This window comes from Pelmatolapia mariae, unplaced genomic scaffold, assembly GCF_036321145.2.
Source record: "Pelmatolapia mariae isolate MD_Pm_ZW unplaced genomic scaffold, Pm_UMD_F_2 NODE_ptg000449l+_length_20791_cov_1, whole genome shotgun sequence".
Classification (NCBI taxonomy): Eukaryota; Metazoa; Chordata; class Actinopteri; order Cichliformes; family Cichlidae; genus Pelmatolapia; species Pelmatolapia mariae.
The window spans coordinates 6864-17764 of record NW_027052134.1 but is presented as its reverse complement, the minus strand read 5'-3'; the positions used below and the strand labels follow the sequence as shown (position 1 = coordinate 17764).

At 41.8% G+C, this 10901-nt stretch overlaps 1 protein-coding gene across 1 annotated transcript; it reads left to right on the top strand.

The window, feature by feature from the left end:
- The first annotated feature begins 8043 nt into the window (after window positions 1-8043).
- LOC134623165 (tripartite motif-containing protein 16-like) lies at window positions 8044-10496 on the top strand. Its single transcript, XM_063468365.1, has one exon. The coding sequence runs from the start codon at window positions 8059-8061 to the stop codon at window positions 9733-9735; it is 1677 nt and encodes a 558-aa protein (XP_063324435.1). The 5' UTR covers window positions 8044-8058; the 3' UTR covers window positions 9736-10496.
- Window positions 10497-10901: the final 405 nt, after the last annotated feature.

The window sequence follows — 10901 nt, the reverse complement described above, 5'->3', positions numbered from 1 at the left end:
GTGCCATTACCCAGCATACACCTCTCCCTCCATAAATGCAATAAACGATACAAAAGTAATGGCCTATAATTAATGTATCTGCTGTATCTGCTGTTTCTCAGGTAGTTGCTTACATTATATAATATATTGTGTTCAGTACACGTCACTACAATGTGATTTCGGAAATGTATAAATATACGAACAACAGGCTCTTCCGCGGAAATCTCTTGTCGTCAATAAACAACGATTAGGGAGCTCTATAGGATTCAATAGGAGGACCCTGCACGTCAATTCTCGACGCCAGGGGGGTACCCTGCGCGTCGATAAGTGAAGCAGAGGGAGCCTGACCATGCGTCACACATTTGACGAGTTGGGAGTGAGAACGTGTTGGTATATCTCCGCGTCTCCTGATGACACCAGACCAATGGATGCCCTTTTTAACTGTATTGTAGATATAAAATCTTGGATGGCAGAAAACTTTTTACAGCTTAACCAGGACAAAGCTGAAGTTTTAATCATCGGTCCTGAGGCTCAGAGAGAGAAACTCTTCTCTAAATTACAAGCATTTTCACTATGCCCTTCACTACAAGTGAAAAACCTGGGTGTTATTTTTGACTCTGAGCTTGGTTTTATCCCACATATTAAACATGTAACCAAAATTGGATTTTATCATCTAAAAAATATAGCCAAAGTCCGCCCTATTCTCTCTCGGGCCAACACGGAGATGTTGATGCATGCTTTTATTACCAGTCGCATTGATTATTGTAATGCGCTGCTCTCTGGTCTCCCCAAAAAGAATATTTCACCTTTGCAACTTTTGCAAAACTCTGCAGCTCGTGTGCTGACGAAGACCAGAGGGCGGGCCCACATTACACCGGTTTTACAATCGCTGCATTGGCTCCCCGTGTGTTTCAGGATCGATTTTAAAGTTCTTTTATTGGTTTTTAAATGTCTTAATGGTCTTGGGCCTTCTTATCTTTCAGATCTGCTTTTACCATATGAACCCTCACGGACCCTGAGGTCCTCTGGTACTGGCCTTTTGATTGTCCCTAAAGTCAGGACACATACTCACGGAGAGGCAGCTTTTCAGTCGTATGGTCCTCGACTGTGGAACAGCCTGCCGGAGGAGCTCAGGGCCGCAGAGAACGTTCATGTTTTTAAAAACAGGCTCAAGACCCACCTTTTTAATTTAGCTTTTAACTAACGTTATTTATTTTATGCTTATTTATTCTATCCTGTTATTCTATTTATATTATTCATTTAGTTTTACCTAATATTTACTGATTTTATTCTTATTCATTTTTTATCTTCTTACTCTGTTTATACTTATATTTATATTATATCCCACTCTTATTTATTTTATCTTTTTATCCTGTTTATATTCTTATTAGGTCATATCTCCAGTGTTTCCTCGGAGGGGGTTCTCTGCACCGGGGCTGTGATCGACCGTGGCTGCTGGGGCCCTGTGGGTCCTCTGAGCCTGGCTGGGGGGCTTCTTTGCCTCCCTCCTGCTGTGTGCCCAGCCTGGAGGCTGCGGTCTGTGACCGGCTCCCGGTGCAGACAGCTCCCTGTGATAGTGTTTCCTCACTTGGCTAATACGTACCCAGCCCAATTTTACTCTTTAGGTGTGTGTGTGTGTATGTGTGTGTGTGGGGGTGGGGGGGTAGGGGGATGTGTGTATCATGACCGCTTCTGTTAATGACAGTGCGGGGAATGAGTGGGAGGGTGAGGTGGGCTGCTTTTAACCATGTAAAGCACTTTGTGCTACAGTTTGTATGAAAAGTGCTTTATAAATAAAGATTGATTGATTGATTGACCTCTGTCTCCTCCTTGTCTGAGCTCACCACAGTATATTTATTTTCTTACTCTTCATATATTTATTGTTTGTTTACTTGCACTGCTGTAACTGGAGCCTTGTAATCTTGTCTCTCTATATACTGGACTGTATGTAGTGGAGACGACAATAAAGTTTACTTTGACTTCAGCACAGCAGCAAGCGGGCGCACCGAGGGCTCTTGCGCTCACTTTTTGCATACAGAATTTTGAAAAAACATCGGTGCAAATTATAAGTCTGTATCATTATGTCTGGTGTTTTCATGTTTGTTGGTTTGTTGTTGTTTGTTGTTTGTGTTTATTTTCTTATTTTTGCGAGTTGGTTATTAAATGCTTCTCCAGCCAGCCAGAGAATCCCCCGCCGCCCCGCCCTCTCCACCCTGTGCTGCAAGCAGCAGGCGCACCTCGCAAACGGAGGGCGCCCTTACTCCCAGCAAATGGGCGATAGAAAACCGATCGGTGCCTATGCCATTCCAAAAATGAGCTGGCATGATGTCAGGGCAGCATGAGTACGAGCAATTACTTATTTTTTGCCATTGCCCGTGATGCCGCCCCCCACCACAATGCCGCCCCGGGCAACCGCCCGTGTCGCCTGTATCAAAAACCGCTACTGGCTACAGTAGTAAATCTTGTCCATATTCAGTTTGTGGGTAATCTATTATTTTCTTTCTAAACTTCTAAAAGTTTGACTTAAGGGGGCAGGATGTTTGTTTAAGGGGGCATTGCCCCCTCTTGCCCCAGCGTATAGCCGGGCAAGAGGGAAACCACAGCAACAACTAAAATAAGCATAAGTAACAGTAAATAATAAATATTGAATGTTACTGAGCAGTATACAGTACTAATAATGCATGATATCTTTAGAGGCAGCAGTGGGGCAAAATAGAGTGCTTGTGTGAGTAGCTCTTTGTGTGTGTGTGTATGTGCACTTGTGTTCATAAGCTTTTTCCCTGTAAGTGTTTAATAGTAGGTGTGGGGAGCACTGCCATGCCCTACTCCGCCTGCTCTTATGTGTTGTTAATGGGTGCTGTTCTAAAGTGCATTTAAAACACAGAAGGGGCATGGTGCTAATGATCTTCTGCCAGACAACAGCCGGTGTCAGCATAGCCCCTCCCAAGAACCGTCAATGTCTACATATATTTAATGTAGCTCCTTCTGGTGAGGTGGAATTTCCCCAACTGTGTTGGGGCAATAGATGCATGTGGTGATTCAGGAACCACATAATCCATCCATCCTTGTCAGGGTTGTGAGGGGTCTGGAGCCTACTCCAGCTACCATAGGACAAGAGGCAGGGTACACCCTGGACAGGTCGCCAGTCTGTTGCAGAGCAGACAGAGACAAACAACCATTCGCACTCACATTCACACCTATGGGCAAGTTAGAATGACCAATTAACCTAACCCTGCTAACTGCATGTCTTTGGACTGTGGGAGGAAGCTGGAGTACCCAGAGAGAACCCACACAAACACAGAGAGAAGATGCAAACTGCACACAGGGGCGGCCCTGACCAGGTGGTGAAATTGAACTCAGGATCTTCTTGCTGCCAGGCAGTGGTTCTAATCACTGCTGTAATTCAGGTTCCCTGTATTTTAAACATGAGGAAACATACTCAGCAGTGCTTCTGGCTGCTATGGACTCAAGCTACCTTTTCAGGGATATTGGAGCTTTTGGGTGAAACAGTGATGGTGGGACCCTTGCTGCTTATGCCCTCAGAAAAGCCCTGCAGAAAGAGGAGCTGGATCTCCCTGAAGATACTCCGCTTCCTGGTACTCAACATCTGAGGCCTATGCCACATATCTTTGTGGGAGATGAGGGTTTTCCTCTCAGGTAAGTGTAGGAATTGGTCCTCAGACTTTTAGTCTGAATAGGAATACTATCCTATTTTTTTTTTTTAAAAAAACTATTAAACATTTTCATCATTCATATTGTATTGTCGCAGTTTTAATCTGTAGCTATATAATGTATTTTCCATTTCTTTTTCATATTATGTCATTAGAAGGAGGCACATCCTCCGGCCTTGTCCTGGAAAAGTCTCACCCAGCCAAGGAGGATCTTTAACTACCACCTGTCTCGTGCCAGGAGAGTTGCAGAGAATGTCGTTGAGATCCTTGCTGCAGAGTGAAGGATCTACCACTGGATGATCAGTGTGAGCCCTGAAAATGTGGACCCTATTGTTAAAGCAACAGCGGTTCGGCACAACTTTAATAATAATAAAAGGAAGATGTTATGTTCATTGGCTCAACTGTACACTTTAATTTTGACGGTTGTCCTATGAAAACTCACCTCTGTGTAGAGAAGTCATGAATCATATCTTCACCTCACTTCTCTTTTCAGGTGGCAGGTTTCTGAGAAAGAGCTCAAATGAAAGAGCTCCTCCTCATCTGTTGACTGCTTAAGCGCAGTTAACACTTCTTTCTCAAATTCAGGGAGACAAGACACAAGGAGACACACCCACACGAACACAGAGAGAGGGACACAGAGGACAAAGACACAAGGGGAACCTAATAAACAAGGAATCAAACAGACCACAAGAAAACCTTGAAGCAATAACAAAAATAAACTCAGGACTGACTGCTGAAACTCTGCCCTCCAGCACTATCAGTAGCAGGAGCAGCAGCAGCCCCTCAACAACAACTTTGTACCCATCATGTAAAACATAGGCTACGTTTGCTTTGCGTTGTCTCCACCTGATGACAGTGATATAGTATGATGTGATTCCATAGTCATAATGTAACACAGAAACACTCAAAAACACAATAAACTCAAAAACTGGGTCAAAGACCCAGAACCATGACAGTTTCACCCTGTGCTATTTAACTATGAAATCTGCACGGGAGGCTTTACAAAACATTTTGAATAAATACTGAAATTAATTTTAAGTGAAGGCTAAATATAATTATTTAGCCTTGTTGCACAAACAAGCCTCCAAAACTTAATAAATATAGAATTTGAAAAATTAGAAACCTAAAAAGTTACACTAGGTACTAGATACATGTTCTAATGAGCTTTGGCAAACAACCATTTGACTAACATGTCTGTCTCACCTGGCTCTTGTTCCATCTCTGTTCTCCCTCTACCTCTTTGTGCTGACAATCAAGCCAAACACCAACATCATCAAATATACTGTTGAAGCCAGATATTTATATACTCTTCAGATAAAAACACAAACACTTTTTAATTGTAAAACATCAAATCAGACTAAGCATTTATTTTTTTAAACTGATAAATATAAAAAACATATTTGTTAAATGTAAGAGTAAAGAGAGAAATTGTAGGTATTCATAATCATTTGGAACCCAAATTGTATTCAAAATTGATCCACACTTATGGAGCTCCACAATTCTTTTCCCGGTGTTTTGGTTGATATCTCTTGATTTTCCCATGTCAAAGAAACAGGCTCTGTGTTTTGGGGGTGCCTTATATGCATCCACAGGTGTGCCACCAATTTACTCACATGGACTCTACTAACCTATCAGAAGCTTCTTCAGCTCAGAATGGAATCGTCTGGAGTTTTCTTATTAATTAACATGAACTTAGTGTATATTTACTCCTAAATTTGATGAAAGTTATAAAAAATATAAAGCTCTCTCTCTCTTTATTCTGACATTTAACTAATTCAAAAGATATTTCAATATTTATTTATCCAAAACAAAACAAGTTTACTCTAAATTGATGTTTAATAGTAAAAAACAATGTTTTTATGTTTTTTTCCATAAAGTGTAAATATCTGGTTTCACCTGTGAATATACTGCTGTGTATTGAAATTCCTCTTGTTTTGCATAGAAATATACTGAACAACATACAAAGCATAATATATAAAATAATATCTACCTGAGTTTTTTCTTTGAAAGAAGCCCCTTATGTCCATTGTTGTGTTCATCAGTACATTACTGAAACCGATTTAGAGAGTTTGTTTAGCCGTGGAGGTTAACAACTGAAAATATGAAATAAACACACATGTAAGCTAAGACTCTCTCAAAAAAAACAGCATTGTTGTTCGGCTTTTCATTTCGCCATTTGTTGATTCACTCGAAGAGCAAGTAACGTAATATGGGTCAAGTGATCAGTTTGATATCAATCTTTTGTGATACTCTGTCATATTTACATTATTTGTACAGTACGAATGATTTGCTTTGGTACCTGGTCAAACTTAAGCTCTCCTCTGTCTGCCTGGCTGCACTTCTCCTACAGCAAACTCGCAGGCAGCAGCTTCTCCCCCCTCGCTCACATGCGTAAGTGCTGTGCTCAGTCGCCTAGTGCCTGAGCTCGGATCATACCAAAATTAGGGGGACTGTGCACTATGTGCTTCGAATATTGTGTGTAGTTTTTGTTTTATACAGTTGTCAGTCAGACATCTAACTATGAAACAAATTACACTCCAAAAGACCCCGGGCTTCTGAATAAATGACCCGGGCTTAAGCCCAGTAAGCCACCCCTCCGCTCCGCCGATGCTCCTAAGACCCGAACTCTTTCATGGCATGCATTTTTAATTTCTCTTTGCTATTTGGGCTGACTGGGACCTGATGAATGTAAAAACAAAGAATTACCTGATTTTTCTTTCTAACAAAAATTAGATCCACATATGAGGACATTCATTTTAAATTTCGACAGAACTGTAGCACTATAATGTCCTCGTAAGTGGATATCAGGCGCTTGTACAGCAAAATTTAGTATTTTGGTCCAGACAACCCAAAATGTGATGTCCACATATGTGGACGCTAGGTCACATATGTAACAGTAATAATACAACTGCTAATGTACAGTTTAATTGACTAAAAACAGGCCAACCCACAGTCACTGAGCTGCTAGTTTTAGGTCCTGCTGTTTGTTAGATTCTGAGTAATAACTCACCAAATGTGTCAAACTGTGCAACAAATCAAGTGTGTTAAGAGTTTTGCATATTTTTTTCAATGTTTAAACATTTTTCTTTTTGCAAAGTATAGCTACCATCTTTCCTGTGGACTTCTTAATGTCTACAGTCTCAGATCAACACAGCTCTGCCCTCCAGCACTATCAGTAGCAGGAGCAGCAGCAGCCCCTCAACAACAACTTTGTACCCATCATGTAAAACATAGGGCGTTTATCAATATGCGTACTTGTGCGTACTTGCGTTCTCGTGTACTCGTGATACGTCATCAGTCGGAGACCAAGTACTGTTCCAATTCGAAGTACGCATCAAGCCGAGAACGCGAAAAAGTCCCGGATGTGTTCTCGATCCGCCCGTTTTATCGACCATGCATCGGTGTGGACTTGGGACAGCTATATATCCCAGAATGCATTTCGTCCAAAACTCAACAGCGGACTCCCGGCACATCGTTTGGACTGTTGTTATTCAGTCTGGTTCTATGTGTCCCTTTGTAACTTTGAGCACCTGGCCCTTTAAAAATCTCTGCACAGCCCTTGTAAAGACTAGTGATGGACTGCACTGTGCCGAGGCTTCACAGTGCACTGTACAATGGCAAGCAGTGAGAACAACGTCATTTCCTTTGTCTGGGAAAGTCGAGGCTTCAGAGCATCGAGAAATCCAGGACGTCTCTGATCATATCAAGGCTTGCTTTTTTGAGAACAAGTGATGTCACCGAAGACATGTCACCGTGTTTTGAGTGTTGGTGTGAGTTATGAACAGTTTTTCCTGTGACACAGCTAGTTTTTATGTAACCTGCTGAAAGGAGAAGGGTATTCCTTTGGTGTCTAAACATAATATTGAAATGTGTTACTATTACTATAATAATGTCACCAACACCCCAGTATTTATGTGCACAATCACTTTCGCATCATTTGAAAACAGTGGAACAGTTTTCAACATCTCATGTCCTGTTGGATTTTGTTAAAACTAAAACTGAAGGATTGTTTGTTAACTTCAGTGAGAACTCTGACATTTCTTAACTGAAGTTTATTTATATAGAAGAAAGTGTTAACAAGCCTAAAAGTTGATGTGAGCAGTAAATAAAAAAGGGTTAAACACACAGTATCGCTCTCAAACCGCTCCTCTTCCTGGAGTGAAGCACAGCCTGATAACCCTCCCTCTTCTTCCTGCTCTTAAACACAGCACCTCCTCTCTGTCCACGTGTTTCCTCGTTCCCTCCCCTTCAGATCTGCACTTTGAAGATGGGTGTAACCAACATGTGGAGACGTGTAAGAGCTGACAGGCTCCGTTCACTGCAGAAACATGTTGTTGAGATCAGAGCTCAGACTAGTTTCCGTGATAAGAAAGAGAAACTCACACAGTCACTGACACTGAGAGGAGAAATGGCACACAAAGGAGTTCAGCTGAACCGAGAAACCTTCTCTTGTTCCATCTGTTTGGATCTACTGAAGGATCCGGTGACTACAGCCTGTGGACACAGCTACTGCAAGAACTGTATTAAAAGTTTCTGGGATGAAGAGGACAGTAAGGGAATCCACAGCTGCCCTCAGTGCAGGAAGACTTTCATACCGAGGCCTGACCTGGAGAAAAACACCATATTAGCAACTTTAGTGGAGGAGCTGAAGAAGACTGGACTCCAAGCTGCTCCAGCTGATCACTGCTATGCTGGACCTGAAGATGTGGCCTGTGATTTCTGCACTGGGAGGAAGCTGAAAGCCATCAAGTCCTGTTTATCTTGTCCAGCCTCTTACTGTGAGAAACACCTCCAACCTCACTATGATGCAGCTCCATTAAAGAAACACAAGCTGGTGGCCCCCTCCAAGAAGCTCCAGGAGAACATCTGCTCTCGTCATGATGAGGTGATGAAGATTTTCTGTCGTACTGATCAGCAGAGTATCTGTTATCTCTGCACAATGGATGAACATAAAGGCCATGAAACAGTCCCAGCTGCAGCAGAAAGGACTGAGAAGCAGAAGGAGCTCGAGGTGAGACGACTAAACATCCAGCAGAGAATCCAGGAGCGAGAGAAAGATGTGAAGCTGCTTCAACAGGAGGTGGAGGCCATCAATGGCTCTGCTGATAAAGCAGTGGAGGACAGTGAGAAGATGTTCACTGAGCTGATCCGTCTCATCCAGAAAAGAAGCTCTGATGTGAAGCAGCAGGTCAGATCCCAGCAGGAAACTGAAGTGAGTCAATTCAAAGAGCTTCAGGAGAAGCTGGAGCAGGAGATCGCTGAGCTGAAGAGGAAAGACGGCGAGCTGGAGCAGCTCTCACACACAGAGGATCACAACCAGTTTCTACACAACTACCCCTCACTGTCAGCACTCAGTGAGTCTACACACTCATCCAGCATCAATATTCGTCCTCTGAGGTACTTTGAGGATGTGACAGCAGCTGTGTCAGAGACCAGAGATAAACTACAGGACATTCTGAGAGAGGAATGGACAAACATCTCACTGACAGTCACTGAAGTGGATGTTTTACTGTCACCACCAGAGCCAAAGACCAGAGCTGGATTCTTAAAATATTCACGTCAAATCACACTGGATCCAAACACAGCAAACAAATACCTGTTATTATTTGACGGAAACAGAAAAGTCACAAAAATGAACCAACAACAGTCTTACTCTGATCATCCAGACAGATTTGCTGATTGGTGTTATCAAGTCCTGAGTAGAGAGAGTCTGACTGGACGTTGTTACTGGGAGGTGGAGTGGAGAGGAGGAGAAGTTGGTGTAGCAATTGCATACAATAATGTCAGCAAAGTAGGGAATGTAAATGAATGTTTATTTGGAAACAATGGCAGATCTTGGGCATTATATTGTGACACAAACAGTTATATATTTCTGCACAACAATGTTAACACTGACCTCTCAGGTCCTCGGTCCTCCAGAGTAGGAGTGTACCTGGATCACAGAGCAGGTATTCTGTCTTTCTACAGCGTCTCTGAAACCATGACTCTCCTCCACAGAGTCCAGACCACATTCACTCAGCCGCTCTATGCTGGACTTTTGCTTTTGTATAATGGAGACACTGCAGAGTTGATTAAAGTCAAATAGAGAAGACGGGTTCATGTTGATCCCTGACCATTATATGTACTTGTGTAGTTTCTAAATGAGGCTTTACATTTTAGAAGCTGAGAAGTTCAGTGGTCCATTGATATGTGAAAATAATATTGCACGGATTCAAACTGTACTTACATTTATATACCTTACATCAATATAAATCTGAATTTGTTCTTATGGCTGATAATCATGTGAGTTTAAATGATACTACTCTTCATATTCAGCATGTTTGAAATCTGTCATCAGTCTGGTTAGTGGTTTTATTCTGTAGTTGCTGTAGTGGGTTGTCAAATGCAACAATATATTGGAGCTGCAGTGATTCATCAGTTAGTCAATGATTAGAGAATTGATTGTTTTATAATTATTTTAGTCACATTTAAAGCTGATTCCAGTTTCTGAAATGTGAAGATTGTTGATTTTCTTGATCATATATGACTGTAAACTTAATGTCTTTGAGGTTTGAACTTTTAAAATGCGACAAAAAACTGAATCCTTGAGGTTTTTGATATTATGTTATTATTTTTTATATCTAGATCATTTGTCATATTTACTCATGAAACGTTTGCTCACACTCGATCATTTATACATTTAAATATAAAAACTAAGTCATACAGGCCTGTATATTGTGGAGGATAGACATGTTTCTTTGCCCTGAGCTGTGTCTGGCAGGCAGAGCGTCTCCACAAATCTGATGGTTCTGATTTGGAGAAAATAAGCCGAGGGCCACACCTGGTGGACAAACACAGACATGATAGGAAGCGTGTTTAACCCTGGAGAATCCATGGGGTCGGCTCTGACCCCATGGATTCTCCAGGGTTAAGATGATGGATTGAAATGAAAATCATGGAGGATTTATGCATTTTTAGGTCTGTGTCTTACAGCAGAAGCAGCATTTACATGAGCTCACTGGCCTTTTTCCACTGAACACTCTCTTCTTCATCACCTCATCTTCCTCTTCTGACTGCTGCTGAGCTCCAACCCTTTTTACCTCCTGGAGATGATTCACATTCACTGAAATTTCACTCAAGACACAGAAACTGTTCAGCTATTCCCCGTTTATTAGTCTATTTATTAGGAACCTCTGTTGATTTTATACTTAAAGGATTTTTCTTTTGTCATTGAACCTTTTAAGGGTTTTCTCATAGTAGTTTTTGGGGAGT

What these genes read in the sequence shown, in the direction of transcription:
- LOC134623165 (XM_063468365.1), top strand. Translation starts at nt 8,059, where the DNA reads ATGGCACACAAAGGAGTTCAGCTGAACCGAGAAACCTTCTCTTGTTCC.